The sequence below is a fragment of the Parasteatoda tepidariorum genome, chromosome X2 (assembly GCF_043381705.1).
Source record: "Parasteatoda tepidariorum isolate YZ-2023 chromosome X2, CAS_Ptep_4.0, whole genome shotgun sequence".
NCBI lineage: Eukaryota > Metazoa > Arthropoda > Arachnida > Araneae > Theridiidae > Parasteatoda > Parasteatoda tepidariorum.
Window position 1 is genome coordinate 1554952 of NC_092215.1, and position 16823 is coordinate 1571774.

General features: G+C 26.9%; 1 protein-coding gene and 1 long non-coding RNA gene across 4 annotated transcripts in view; one reads left to right on the forward strand and one right to left on the reverse strand.

The window, feature by feature from the left end:
• Window positions 1–16823, forward strand: part of LOC107444121 (uncharacterized) — a 245138-nt gene that overhangs the window by 90997 nt on the left and 137318 nt on the right. The window lies entirely within an intron of this gene.
• The window catches only part of LOC107444120 (homeobox protein Hox-D4a), a 53413-nt gene continuing 39472 nt past the window's right edge, over window positions 2883–16823 (reverse strand). Inside the window, exons 2-3 of one of the 2 annotated variants that reach the window (XM_043039819.2) lie at window positions 15150–15188; window positions 2883–3736 (exon numbers count right to left, since the gene is read on the reverse strand). In XM_043039819.2, the coding sequence (XP_042895753.1) occupies window positions 3243–3736; window positions 15150–15188 (533 nt within the window). In that variant the 3' untranslated portion in view covers window positions 2883–3242. The remainder of the gene's footprint in view (window positions 3737–15149; window positions 15189–16823) is intronic. The other variant, XM_016058199.4, reaches the window with a different exon arrangement.

Sequence of the window (16823 nt, forward strand, 5' to 3'; positions counted from 1 at the left end):
AGAGTTTAAATACTTACTTAAATAACAAGGTAGCAGTTGCAATGAATTTATAAGTAATTCGATGAAAAACAAATGATTATTTAATGCGCATACAATTATTTCACTATTTGAACTTTAATTCTTTCAGATGAATCATGGGAAATGTAAATTATGATGTAACAATTGTAAAACGTGTAACTGATTGCAACTTTTTTTTCCCTTGCCACATGCAGTGCTTTAAGAAAAATAATTCAAAGTCATTAAAACATCTTTCTTTTGGTACATGCCTGAAATAACTTATATTTGCCTCACAAATATTCCAAATTTTGCTGGCACCTGACAGTTTTTAGATTCATGATTTTTAGTGATGCCTTGTAAGAAAAGAAATGACACGAATCATGTTATTTAATCCAGCATGGTTTTCATCTTATAACCTTTTTCATGATGTCCCTTTATGTTGTACGAAACTAGACGAATGTACTTTCTGCAATAACTCACCACAATTTTTTGAGCGATTAAATGCAGAATTGAAAGTGTCGTTCGTACAAAAGTAGTGGACGTTAACGAAGGGGAAGGTTGATCCAACTGTACACTTCTAGATGAACAGGCAGTAATAAGATTTGCATGTGTATCCATGCTGATGAAATTATTTCCAAAATTGAACGAACAAACTGTACACTCGCAAATATGGTATCTCACTTAGCCTTAGGATGATGGGTGCATCTTAAAGGATGATAACTGAACAGAGGATATTTTACTCTGCGAATCATTAATAAAACTTTTAACATAGGCTGTTAGCCTTTTCTTTTCTTAGTGAAATACATTTTTCGGAAAAAAAAAAAACAAAAAAAAAATGTCAAGATTGTCACCGGTAATATATAAGCTCACAACACACTCAGATAATTGGCCCAAGGTTGAATCTCAAAAGATTTGAACCACAATATTGTTAACATTTGAAGCAATCTTAATAGCTGAACTATGTTTCTGTTCAAATTGAGCAATAATATTAGATAATTCTTTGTTAGAAGAATTATTTTCTAAATAATATGGTTTCAGGTTACGAAAATGTGAAAGCAAAGGTTTCATCACATTTGGTTGATATTATGGACCAATGTTATCAACGTATGGTTTGTTCAATGCATAAATTTTAGTTGGATCACTGTTATATAAATTTTAGTGCAGATTGAATAATAACAATGGATAAATGTGCTACATCCTCGGAATGGTGTTATACTGAACTAAAGTGACATTTCTCCTTTTTCACACATGATTACGCAAATTAAGCAAATTCATGATATTGTTAGGAAAAATTTGAATCATATCATTTTAAATAACAACATTATGGCGCATCCTTGAACCAATTAGAGTGAGATAATGAACTTTCTTTCCAATCAAACTGAATTTAATTATTTATGATAAACACGCTGTTCAAAGTGTTTTCCGCATTTTAACAATTCAGTAATCTGTGTCAAAGAGTTACCGATCTAATTATAGTAATTTATTATTTCATTAAAAAAAAGTTATAAAAAGGAGATTTAAAATTCTCTAACTCTCCTCTAAAATTGAAATCATGTCTCTTTTAATACTTGATAAACGCATTTGCTTTCATAATTCGATCAATTTAAAACATTTCACTATAAAACTGAAACATCTGATGGGTCAATAAATAATATGTCGCTTAATATGATTAAAGAGGGAAATTAACATTATTGTTTTAGAGCAAATATGACAGGTACTAATTATCTATTCAAAATACCAATTTTCCTTGTCAGCATGTGAAAAATATGTTTAATAATGAAATTTAAATAAAAAATTAAGTTATGAATTTATATATTATAAATCTCATAATTATACATTTTTGTGCATTTATATACATAGATTGAGTTGGAATATAAATTAAAAATATTAATATAAATATATTTCTAAGAATTTTTTGCCACTACATTGAAGAACGACAGTAGCCACAAACTCTCCCAGATAACATTTCCGCTTCTAATCTCATAATTAAATTCAAGGTGAGTGCGTTTTAACTTTGAACTAAACGTGTCTATCAGGAAAGAAGCTATTGTTTGACATCTGTAATAATCATTTCTACATACAACATTTTAACTCACACTTTTTGAAGAAGAAAAAAAGTGTAAGTTATTATTCGAAATAAAGGCTAATTTTCTGCCAACAAAGAAATTGCTTTGGAAAGACATTATTTAAAGAAAAATGAAAATAAGAAAGATAGTTTAAAAAATGAATACTTTTCTGCTATTTGGAAGATGAAAAATTGATCACTATTAAAACGCAAAAATATATGTTTCCATTAAAAAGTGAGAAATATTTTCAATATTTAGTTTTATATAGTTTAATTATTCTTTAAAAGAAAATATTAAAAAAAAATTATTTTAGATTCATAAATTAGAAATTTATGTCAGTTTATTAAAGAAAAAAAAACTAAACCTTGGGGGAAAATATAAAGTCATTGCTCATTTGTATTAAAATTTTCAGTTTAAAATGAAAGCAATGCATTTTTGAAAAATCATTCAAATTAAAAAGTATCTTGTCACGTTGAATAGTGTGCCATTAATTCACAATACATAATGATGAAGTAAAATTCTAGTGATTATTGAAGGACATTTTAATCAACGCAGTCTGCATACATTTAGCAATTCTTCATTTTAATTTGCATATATTTCAGAACTAAATATCGTTTTTTGAGCAGAGTTCTTTTTTAGTTTTGTTGTTGATGTGGATATTTTAGAATAACAAACAAAAATAATTACAAATGTTGTATAGTATGCAAAATCCTTTTAATCTTAAGATACCCTGTTTGCTATATATTCTGCATATTTATACAAACAAAAATTTTAATAATATCCCTTGATGTGCGTTTTTCAACTACATCACCCATCAGCTTTATTTTGTATTGCACTAATTGTATAGTTTAATAAAACTTTAAAAGGAACATTATCACTACTCGAACCTTTAAGATGCACCCGAAATTGAACTAATTTTCCAAAAAAAAAAGGAAATTATGATAATCATCAGTCTCGAGCACATAATTCGATTGATCTCTTTTTAAGGCATGTTAACATCTCAAATCCAATGTGAATTCACATATATTCGTGTCTATATATTTGCGCAATCGTCTAGTCTTGTCCGCAGAGAGCTTTTCATACATTTTTACAAGTTCTGTTTACATTTATATTGTTCTGGAATGTTAGAAAGTACAAACACGCACACACGAAAAAAATTGTGGACTTAACACTTGATCATCACAGTTCTGTTAGTCCATAATCGGTCTTAGTGTCCACCCCAAGAGAGTTTGGTTGAGAATGAGGTGATGGACCAACCATATGATTGGTCGCTTGAGGGGGTGGTACCACTGGTTGCAACATTGGTGGTTGCGATTGAGGATTGGATAACCTATTTGCATTTTGTTGGTCCGGATTGTTGTTGTTATTATTATTGTTGTTGCTGGCGTTATTATTGTTGTTGTTATTGTTATTCGCGTTATTTGGATTTTTCTTCTTGACGTTCTTCGTATTTGGTAACTTATTATCTTTTTTCCATTTCATCCTTCGATTCTGAAACCAAATCTTGATCTGCCTTTCAGAGAGGCATAACGCGTGAGCAATCTCTATTCTTCTTCGCCGAGTTAGGTATCTGTTGAAATGGAATTCTTTTTCCAATTCTAGGATCTGGTGTCGAGTATAGGCTGTCCTTTGCCTTTTAGGTTCTACTCCAGGGAAATTTCCATTGGCAGCAACTGTAAAAATGAAAAAAAATGTTAGAAAAATTCGACAAAAATATTTTATTAGAATAAGGGCCTAAATAAAAAAGTTTTTCACCTTTGGAACAAATAGATTGTTTTCAATAAAATGTCAAAATATCATACAAAAGTATTTTTACATCAGTTATATATTTTAAGTTAAAAAATTAGTTTTAAATACTAAATTTTATTTAAAGAGTGGCAAATGCTTGAACCAAGTTTGAATGAGCAGAAATACATAATTCATCCCTAGGACACTGTAAAAAATTCTGAATAAAATTAAGGTATAAAGTACCGGCACTTTGGGTGCATATAACATAAATCTCTTTCACCATAAAATCCATTTTTACTGTAAAATATTATGCCGTAATTTTTACAGTAATATTTGTTTAATTAGAGTGATTTGGTGGTTTTAAGGTAAGTATTACAGTAAAAATTACGGTGTATCAGATTTTAGTACCGCAACATGGAGTTTACGGAAAAAAATGCCACCCGGAGTTTTTGGTACTTTTTACAGTAATTTCATCCAGATTATTTTACAGTGAAGACCAGCAAGATTATTTTCAATTAGATGGCAAAAATTTATGTAACCATATATTTTTGCATCAAATATAAACCTTTTTATATTAAAAAATGCGTAGCAAGATTACTAATTTTAAATAAAAATGTTATTAAGTCAAATATTGCTGTTTACTCAAATTCGATATTTAATTATCAAATTTGAAGCCGTTTTTCAATGAATCTATTAAAATAATTTCGAAAAGAATTCATACATCTTTGTTCGTCCTAACCATTATTTAACTGGCTGAAAAGGAAATAGAAATTGAATTATAAAATGTAAGTATTTGCTCATGAAAAGTATTTAAAGTATTACAAATGTTATTTTGATCCCAAAAAGTCCCTAATAATGAGCAATACATCAATCAGAATCAAGTGAGTTTAATCTTAGTGATCATAATGATATATAGTATAAAGGGAAAAAAGAAATTTTAAATTTCTTTTAGAAATGACAAATACAATCCAAGTAATAATTTCGTCTGAATAATTGGTGTTTTACAAAAGACTTTAAACAAACGTTTTTTTCATTGCTGAGATAAATTTCATAATTCCTCAAAAGTAGTCACTTGTAGGACAATACAGATAGCTTTTCTATTTTGTTCAAGTTATTTTTCTGATTGCTGTATTTTGTTAAAATGTACAAATTTAATAACGTTATAAATAACAGTAAATATTGTGAGGGAGTTAGGGCACATTATCAGAATTTCATAGCGTCCCATGCCTGGAAATGCCATTCTGCACGGCTTGGGGTGATCCTCTATTATGACCTGTTCAGAAGCACACGAAGAAACAGCTCATGAATTATTTTGAGATTTTAATCACGACGATGTCTGCTAACTGCCTTAGAACTTGTAGATTTCTTCAAAAAATAGACTTAAAATATTATTTAATAGAAAAACTGTAACTTGGAGAGAAAAACCGATAGCACATTCGAAATCAGCGATACAAAAGTGTGTGCTTCAAAAATCTCATGCAACAGAAAAAGCTATCTTTCCAATGCAGTGTAATCTATCAATCCTAGGGTAATCTATTAAACTATTAGATTATATTTGTAACAAATAATGTGCTTGTTGTTAACTTTTAATAAATGTTTAGGAATATGAACCGCAAATTGGTTTATGTTTTCCTCAAATATATATATATATATATATATATATATATAAATGTAATCGAATAAATGTAATTATATCCACGAATAAATTAATATCAAATCGGATGTAATAAACTTCTTCAACGTTTCAACTTCTTAACCTTGAATCCAGAAAACAAGAAAACATCTGTTTAAGGGACAAAGTTACACCCCCCTTCAAGAAGAATTCTTTTAAGTGAAACTAATCAGCANTCTACGTACAATGTAAAATGTTCGACAATTTAGATATTAACTATTTTTTATATATATTTAAAAAAAATTAACTGAAAAGTTTTTCAACTGAAGAGCTTAGTGCACTTAAAGCCCTTGTCATTTTAAAATACTCAAATTTCGAGCTGAAAATATCATTTTATGTTTGGCAGTGGCGTATGGAGAAAACAAACATCCATCTTAAAATAAAATTTGTCATTTGTTAAAAAAAAAAAAAAAAAATTCAAACATTTGAAGGTTCCTTCTTTCAATACTTCTTTGAATGATCTAAAACTTCTCTATTGTAAAGTAGCTTAATATAGTCCAATTGTAGAATGATATGATCACGTGATGAAAATGTTTAGATAATACCACAAAACTTAAAGTAAATTATGATGCTTAACATACTTTTATTTCCCTTAAATCATATATAGTTTGTCAGTCATCATGATATCTTGTGAAGTTTTTAATATAACTATTAAGTTCATTACAACTTGCTCGAAGAAATTAGCAAAACTTTTGGAGAATGCATAGCTTGATAATTAATTCTTGAATTTACAACATGGTATTTCAAACAACGTAAATAACAGCAAAATGAATTAATTGGTAAAATGAAAATAACTATGTAATAAAAAGAAACACGAATGCCTCAGTTAGAGAGAAATTGAAATAAAACTCTAAGTGTCTCACAGTTTCCATAAAATACACTTTGCAATTTGTTTTGATACATTAAGTCCATAAAAGAACGATTAAATTCCTTTTAAGACGAAATTAACATAACCTTTGGGAAATTCTCACGTTAATTCTTAATTCTTGGATAAATAACATCAAATTTTTAAACAAAGTTAACAAAAGCAAATTTTTGGTTTCATACAAATAATAAAGGATAAAATTGAAAAAAAGTTAATATCCTAATCAGAGAAAAAAGTAAACAAAATTCGAAGAATTCCATCATTCATATAAATTTTCAAATGCTGTTTGTTCTTCGTAGAAACAAGGAAATCTAAAAACGATTGATTAATCTCTCCCCAAATTCATTGCAACTAACTCTCCGATGATACTTACAAATGCTCACTTATCAATTCTTAATTTTCTAACATCAAATATATATACATATATATATATATTTCAAATGATGTCATCATTAGGGCAAATTTAAATAAATAAAAAAACAATGACGATTTAAGCAGAAAAAAACGAATATTTATTAACTCTAAGAGTCAGATTAATTACGAAATTCTGTTTGGCGACAAACAAACATAAAAACGACAAATTAAACTCACCCCAACTCCCCGATGAAATTTTCAAAACTGTTCGGAAATGCTCACTTTGCTTTTCATTTCGTAATTTTATCAAAGAACATAAAATTTTTAACTTTCAAATGACGCTAGCTAAAGCAAATTTAATTATTAAACGAAATATAATAAATAAAGAAAATTGTAATGCTTTAAACAGAAAATGAATAAATAAATATAAACTCTAAGAATCAGATAAATTATCAAATTCTGTTTCGTGAAAACGAAGTCTATAAAAAAACTATTAAACTTACTCCAACTCCCTGACGAAAGTAACAAAACCTTTGGGGAATGCACACCTTGATTGTCAATTCTTGCAGTTACAACATCATATTCTTAAACAACCATAACAAGGGGGAGAAGTTTTGGAAAAAAAAGTTTTCCTTTTTTTAAGATAAGAAACGATGATTTTTAGGGAGGAGTATCGTAAGAAAAGCAACGCAGCATACTAAGCCCCTTTCCACGGAAGCTATTTGATTTATTGTTATGGCTTGCGTAATATGAATCCGGAACGATTTGGAAAACGCTTTAAGTCTGTCTACCAGCCAGATATAATTTATGATTATGGCTTCTATTTATCGTACATGCACGTGGCCCCCATTAAAGTCTAGTTAACCTCGCTTAAGTCATTCTAAATCGCTCCCTTGTTCAGTTCCGTTGCTTATATTTTAATGTGGTTAAAGGAGTAAAAAGAATCATCAACGATAAAGTTTTGTGAATGGGTAGTGATTTTACAACTTGTATGGGCTATGGGATGTATGTTTCATTCAGAAAAGACTAGCTTTTAATACGTCATTTTTACGTCATTGGTTAACTTCCCTGAGAAAAAGACATTCAATTATACAATGGTTAGATAATTAAAACTTTAATGGTTTCATGGAGGATTTAATGATAAAAGAAAAGGTGTTATTTACTGTTTAATATCTTCTTTACAACAGAATGAAAAAGAAAGAAAATTCGAGTCATTTAAAAGCAATGCAAAAAAATATCGTAAAATGAAATTTTTTTTCCATTCATATTTCTTGGTTGCTAAAAGAATATATGTAAACTCTCAGTGGAAAGTGAAAAGGGGGATTTCTCCCTTAAATATTCGAAGTATTTTGCAGTATCTGAGGAGCGAATTGTTGAAAAAATTCTATACCTTTTGATTTAAAATTTGAACTATTGTTCGTTCTACAATTGTTTGTTTGTCAATTCAACATTCATTAAAACAATCTTTTACTTAATTTAGACAGAACTGGTGTGCTTTCGATTTATACACACTGTAAAAAATTACAGAAAAAGTACCACCATTCAGGGTGCCAATACTTTTTAGCATAAAATCCATTTTAACTACAACATGTTACGGAACAAAAAGTCTGATATACCGCAATTTTTACAATAATATTTACAGTTATATCATCGCATCACTCCAATTAAATAAATGTTGCTGTAAAAATTGCGGTAAAAATGGATTTCACGGATACCGCAATTTGATCCGGTATTTTTTACAGTGAAGTTGATTATTTTCAAGAACAGTTATAGTTAAACATAAATTTTCTTCGAAAAAAATAATCTCTCAATAAAAAATCTCATTTATTTAAGGTAGAAGTTTATGTATTACAAAGATTTAACTCACGCACATACAACTCTCATATTTATTTACCAGAGCTCTATGTAGCACACTGTCTACAGAAATTATGGTTCTCTAAACAGGTTGCACAAAAAATACATACGTGAAACATGTGGTATGTTATGTGAAAGTACTAAATCTCTAATTTTATTCTGAATATTTGCTGAATGGATATAAATAATTAATTTTTTTTAATTGGAGTTATTCACATCGCATTAATTAAACAATTGATAGGTCGTATATGCCAAAGTCATAAAAAATATTTGTGGAATTTTCATAAACAGATATTCAAATTTTCATTTTAAAAAGTGATAAAAGAACTTAACTTAATAAATAAATTCTTAAAATCTAATTTTCATATATTTTTAAAAGAAAAAAAAAAGTTCATTGGGTTTTCTCGAATTTTTATTATTGGTCAAAACCATGGCGGGTTAATTTGGGTCAAAAATTCAATCCTTGATCTAACTAAATAGAACAAAAATTGGATTTAACGAGATTTTATTATTTCAATATTGGAAATGGGGAAAAATATTTTTCATCTTTATTTGATTTTATATTCGCTTGATAGACTTTAATTTTAGTATGCACTTTTTTTATTGTTAATATTTTGGGAAAGAAAAGCGATAAGTCGATTCGTGGAGTTTTCATATTTTTAACTCTTTTCTGTACACACCGATCAGTCAGACAATCTGAGTTAATTGCAACGAAATTATACATTAGAGCATACTTATAACGATACCCCATTTAACAAAATTCCAAATATAATGAGGAAAAATGAGTCTTTTGTTTCGCACAAATATCTTAGTGTATTAGAGTGTATTTGTTAGCGAGCAATATTTTTCAACTTTTTCCTGGATTTAGTGACAGAAATCATTTTTAAAGCATGAAATAATATCAGAAATAAATAATAATAAAAAAAGCAATTTGGAAGCAAAAAATACTGTACAACATCACGCGTTTAAAATTATTTAGTCTTTTGCTACGTGAATTCAGAAATATTTTCACTTCTCAATAAAGATTAAGATCTGAAAATAATTCATATTCGGTCCATTCTCATGTCTATATGTTTTTGATATTAACCTTAAGTTCGCATTTAGCGAATATTTCTCCGAGCATAGCGTAGCTCCGTGTTAATCGGGTTCCATACATGTGGATTGATTTTGACATAAGCAAATTTGAGTAAATTTAATTCCAGAAACTCCGAAAAACGACCATTTTGCTGCTTCAGGTGCTTCGCGTTAAATACGCGTTACCTATTTGTTGATTAATTTTGATGTAAAAATATTCGAATAAGTTCCCAAGATTAATTCTAGAAATTTTTCAAATAATAAGTTTTAATTTATTGTATTATTTATAGACTTTTAAGTAATCTTGCGCACGTTTCAAAAATATATTTAACGACATTTATTTTCATGTTTTTTTTTCTACCCAGGTATGCTTAATTATTTTCTTTTGAATAAAAACTCTTTGCTTTCTGTTATGTCTTCGAATGATGGATGCTTTCTGCAAGGCAGATAAAAATACACAGAGTCAACTTGTATGTCAGAAAGCTATCAACTTCCTGTGCTATGAACATTTATTTCAGGAGCCTCAACTTTCAGAAGGTTGAGAAAAAGCGTGACTAAGAATAACTAGATCTCATTTATTCTTTTAATTGAAAACACGATCGAGCTATGCTCTTTAAACGACTTTTCAAGAGAAAAAAAACCTATGCCTACAAGTCTTGTGTTTTGTTGATAAAAGGGTGAAAAGTTATAATTTGTTTTGTTATAATGAAAGAAAACTACGCTGATTGTTAATCAGTTGGTAAAAGTTACCTTAAGGCCTTAAAATAAATGTTACTTCAGCGAAAAACTCGATTGAGTATACATATGTGTAAGACAAGAATGTGAAATCAATTGACGTAGTAATTATATACAATCGTGACTAATTGATGGGAATATTTGAAAAGATATTATTTCTCGTAGTACATTATTTATTTTTCATTAGTTGTAAAAGCTTTTAAAGAAAAATACGCTGTAAAGTGATTATTTAAGCAAAATCATGAGTTCTAACAATTATAGTGTGAAAGTGATGTGTCAGATAAGTTTCGTAAGATTGTTATCTGATAGGAATCTTTTAAGAATATTTTTAAGGCAGTGTAATAATAACAATATATGGAATTCCACAGCAATTGCGAAAATTTTAATTCGGGGAAAATAATAGTTTTTTTAATATCGCATATAAACTTCCGGTTATTTTTATTGTAGTTAATATTTTATTTATTATTATCGGTTTTAACAATAAAAGTTTAAAAGTGAAACTTCAAACAAGTTTTTTATTACTTTTAAGGAGAAGCATTTACCGAAGAATATTTTTAAAGAACGCATAACTTTCATCTAACTATATTTTTAAAGATGGAAAGAAAAAAAGAAAGAAAGAAAAAGAAATTAATAAAATAAAAATAAATAAAAAACTAAGGCAATTGCACTTTATTGAATGATACAGCAATTATGCAAAATATGAAATAAGAAGATTAAACAAATTATTAATACTAAATATGAAACTGCATATAAGGTTCTGATAATATTTATATCAGTTTATATCCTTTTTATCACTATGAATTTTAGCAATAGTGTACCAATAATGTAATAAATGTGTTGTTTTCATTACTTTTAAGTATTTATGAAGTAAGTTGAAACGTCTAAAAATAATTTCTAAGTATTATTCGAGCTATTTGAAAAGTAAACTGAAGTGTTTAAGTCCATTAAATTAGGTAAAATTTCACAATGATTACAGAAATATGATATATCAAGATTAAATAATCATATTTGAATAATATTCAGATTGTTTTATGTAAGTTTATATTCTATTTGATGCTAAATAAAACAATAATATTGATTCTTATTACCTAAAATGTCTGATTACAGATTACAAAAAACTTTTTACGAACTAAAAAGTACAAAAGTTTTCCATAAAAAAGATTTTAAACCTATGGTAAAAGTTTTTAGGCACAACTTAAATCACTACATATAATTAAATAATTTAAGGGTTTAAAAACAAATAAAAATCTTATAAATGCCAGCATAAATTTAACTTAACAACTAAAAACAACCTCAAATTGCGTACATTGAAAAAATTAAAAAAACGTGCGACTTATTTTATTTTATTTTATATATCCGTAGTTAAACAGCCGACCCAATGCCGTGGTTTGCGACTACTAACTCCGTAGTCTTGTAATTTTGAACCAATCCAGAATGAAGTATTGTCAAATAATAGATTTAATAACTTGTCCCGCATACTTGTTCTAAGTTTAGCGAACTTAAATATTATTTATATCATCTTTCGTTCTAGAGTGCTTCATGTCTTATCAGCTATCATATCTCAAATGTTTTAATCGCAGGCAATTCAACGGTTTTCCCCTGCAAAATGGGAATAACGATACGAAATGACAGATCAATTTGGTCAAAAATGCAGGATCCAATGATCATTTTAATTAATTATTAACGTGTGTGGTCAGAAATACTTATCCATTGCAACACTCAATCATCATTTCAATTATTTATTAACTTATGTGGTCAGAAATACTTATCTACTACAACACCGAAATATCATTTTAATTACTTATTAACTTATGTGGCCAGAAATACTTATCTACTACAATACCTAATGATCATTTTAATTATCCATTAACTTATGTGGACAGAAATACTAATCTACTACAACATCCAATGATCATTTTAATTACTTATTAACTCATATAGTTAGAAATACTTATCTATTTCGACACGCATTATCATACTTAATGCTTCGTAATAAGTTTATACTAATCACTTATTAACTAAAATTAGTTAATTACTAATTTATATTTGGATAAAAAAAAATTCGTAGTGCATCTTTTTAAAGTTAAGATGGAAACTTCAATATAAAATATTTCTGCTAACGATTTGCATAGAAAACAATGTCCCTTATTTTTAAAAAATAAATAATAATTGCTTAAACTGTAACGTTGAAAAAATGCTTATGTCTCAGTTATCAAGATAACCTACTTAATTATTCAAAAATGATACAAAATTAATAATTATTCAAAAATATCGACTGATAACAATTTCGATGAAAAATGCTTAATATGAACATAAACAAGAAATAATTCCGTGTTTATTAAATCTTATCTACAGTTATTACAAGTGCAATTTACTCATTGTTTTATGAAATTATTTTGCACAAGAGTCATGGATAGATATTAAATTATTCAAATGATTATTTCTTTTAAATCCAACTGTTTTATAAACATTCAACTTATTTGTATTTATCATATCTGTAAGTTATTAAATGAGCGCAGTATTGAGTATTTACAATTGCCATTTCATAAATGATTTTTGGTCCTATCACACATTTACTCATATATGATCAAAACTAAATATCTTAAGCAGATAAACTTAGGTTCGGAAGTTTTATACTAAGAAAAAGTAAAATTGTAAGCTCTAAGCTTTTCATGTAAAATGTAAAGGAATTTTATTATTTTCTTAGATAAAATTTCACGTCACAAATAAAGTGATTCTCTCAAAATAATTATTTTCGGTATAGTTCATACCAAATTATGATAATGCGAATTCGTTATGCGCAATCACATCAATAATCAGATGTTTATTAGTTATATACCTATATATATATATATATATATTTAAAGGTATAGTTAAAAACAGTATCAATTATACAATTTATTTTTAGATAAATAATACAGGAAGAAAAATAATATTATTAAATGAAAACCTTAAATAAAACTCGCTAACATCTTAAAACTTTAAATCTACGTAAAGTTAATGCATTTGAATTATTATTGCTTCCTTTAAAATGCAATAGTTTGTTTGGTGAACAGCAATTTTTTTAAGAAATTTTTTGCAACTTAAAATTAAATAATAATGATAATAATTCTTCTATTTTTCAAGCTATTAGTAAATTTAAATGTTTATAATTTATGATTTAAGCTTTCGAATCTAAACCTAGGAAACGCAAACACAAACAAATCGCAATTAAACAAAAATACTATTTAAGTTAACATTTCTAATAATACTGAAAGAAACTTTTTGTAATAACAATGCTGATGTAATAATATTGCGTTTTTTTCCTTATTATCACAATTTGCACTTAAAGTATTATCTTCTCTCCAGGTGGGTTTTAATATTTATAGTTTAGTAATTATGTATTATCATAAAACATATTTTTTACACTTACGCTGATACAGTTTTTATAACGCCAAAATAATGCTTAATTTGCGAGAAAATAACAATTGAAATTAACAATTAATAAAAATCTACAATTTCATTTTATTGTCATTTAAATCACTTGCAATAATTATTCTGTCAATTTCAAAGCTATTTATAATTCATAGTAATATTAATGATTCGTCTTACAATCATTAATGTTATGATGAATTAAAAAAACCTTAATTAATGCGCATTTACCAATCATACTCTTTCGATTGTTTCTTTGTTTTCTATCAGTTTTAAAACAATAATATAGAATGCTAGGTATTATTAGCTTACTTTGTAAATTAAAACATACAAAATTGTCTGAAATTTTAATTTTTGTTTTTTATTTTTTTTTCTATGTAAACATTTTCTGAATGTGCTTTATATTTGATTTTAACCATTTTGTGTTTTTTACCAAAGCTAAGACTTGAATATCAAATTTAGTGGTCTGTGGTGTGTGTGATAAGAATAAATTTACGATTACATTCGGACCAACTGTCCAGAGAAGCAAAATTGGGAGATATTTTCTCTTCAGTATATACAAATTATATTTGCTTGAAACTAAAATAAGTTTTTTTTTAAAAATCTTTTTATAATTAAAATCAATTCCAAATTAAATGCAATACGTGTGGTGTTTTCTTTTTATAAATTTACATCGTAATTATTTTCGGTAAGAGTAAAATAAGTTTGAAATAAAGTTTTAGAAGAATTAAACTTCATCTAAACTTTTATTAAAATAAAGTTTAATTCAACTTTTATTTCAAATTCTCCTATTTAGAAATGTAAAAAATACTCTAAATTGAAAAGGTTTTGGATCTTCGTTGATGATTCAATGTAGTTCAATTCATATCAATAATTTTTACATATCAGATTAATAATGTTAACAACGAGATAAATAAAGTCTTATTAAAAGTAATTTTTCTTTTACATTTTCATTAAAATAAAATTTGCTTTTAAATTTTCACGAAATGAAACTTTAATAAATTATAATTTAAAAATCGCTATCATATAAATTTATTTCCAAATTTATTAAAATAATATTTCTTTTAAATTTATATAAAATAGTTTTTTAATATTTTCCTTAAATTAAGCAATTTAAAAATGTTCTGAAGCGATGGAATTTTTTGGATTTTTTTAGATGTTATTTGTGGTTAGGAAATTGGAAGTTAACAAAATCTTAAGCATAATTAATAGCCAGACGTATTTCGGATAAATTAAACTTGCTTTTATAAATAAATAAACAATTTCTTTTAATTTTTTTTAATTTTTAATATATGCTTCTGGTTTACATAAAAGTTACATAAATTTACAAATGTTTTGTTAAAAAAAAAATAAAATGAATTGCATTTTGTATTTTAAGTTTATAAATACTTACAACTGTCTTCAAAGTGCCCTTGAATATTCCCTTTATTACCTGAAATATGTTCAAAATATTTCACTAGAGGAATTTTAAAAATAAAATAAAGTTAAAAAATAATTTTGACATTAAAAAAATAAACTCGATTTTTAAAAATAAGTTGACGGAAATTATAAAAAATATGTAAAACAAATAACAATAATTGCTTAGTGTAAAATGTATACAATAGATTTTCAACTGAGTTATTTATTTTGGTTTAATAATAACTGAATGCTGTTGCAATAATAACTGAAAAAAATGTAATTTACAGCTGAAATTAATTACATTTTTAATGAGGTTAAAAATTTGAAATTGTTAGGATATATTTCGTAAATTAGTTGATTGAAAAGTGAACTATAAAGCACAACAGACCGCATTACAGGAAACTTTTTTTCTAACTATTTATGCTTTTTTTTTTCTATGAAATAAAATTATGATTTTTTTTCTAATTTACACTTGAACTAAGGAAAGCAATCTTCTACACCATGAAAATTAGCTTTGCTTTCCTCTATTATCCCATTTATACTTCTTTGTTTGTTATAGTTATTCGATAGATTATTTTCTCCGTAATCTCATGATTATTACCTGACATGCTTTTCTTCTTTACTTTCACGACAATTAATTATAACACAGATAGAATTAAAAATCAGTATGAGCAAAAATTCTCAGAAATAATAAGAGAAACTGTAATCGAATACATATTTTACCGGTTTTACGATGCCAGTTAACGTATAAAGACACAGTCTTTTTTTCAACCGAATTGTCTTTCTAGATGATTAGTTCTTGATTCAACATATTAACTATTAGTTGTTGCTCCATTTCTCTGGGGAACTATGGCTATTGCTATTACCAAAGTGGACCTTGGGTTACCTTGGATACTATTTACGAATGACTAATCATTTGAGGGAATAAAAGCCATTGACTCTTAAAAATGCTGTATTTATTTAAATAGAAACGAAAGAAATTCAAAAATACGATGGTTTATTAATAATATAGTTTGAAACTTAGTTCAGTTAGAAAAATGTCAAATTGTTTTTGTTTTTTTTTCGTAATAACTTTTATTTTGTTACTGTCACACTACTTTGTATAATTATTTAATTCTTAGTTTTTATTCTGAATAACGCTCTCCGTGATATATTAGTAAGATAAGGCCTTCAACGGATGAAAACGGAGTGGGAAAATCCTAAATATGATTTCAATCCTCTTCGTTTAATTTTCATAAATAAACTGATGGTGTATGTGGCAGTATCTTTCAATACATGCAAATTTCAAGGCTGCCACCCAATTACAATTTGAGGTATTAAGCACATGGTCCTTATAAATTATTTTCTGAAAAAATTATGCCAATTCAATTCTGCAATCAACAGTCTTAGATAGGTAGTATACAGCAATTTGCCCTTAGATATTTGGTAATTATCTTGCTTTTTATACAATTAACGTTAAAGAAATTTTTCCGCGTCTCCTACATTGGTTTTCATCAGCTTAAACTGTAATAAGATTAGATTTTAAAAAATCTAAAAGCTGAGAAGTGTCTAGTTTTAAATTATTCACTCAAAACCATGAATCACATTCTTTTATTGCATTAAAGTTATGAGAAAATTCCATAGAAGTTCTAAAAATTGTCAAGCGCTATTTCCCCTAATCTACTAAAGT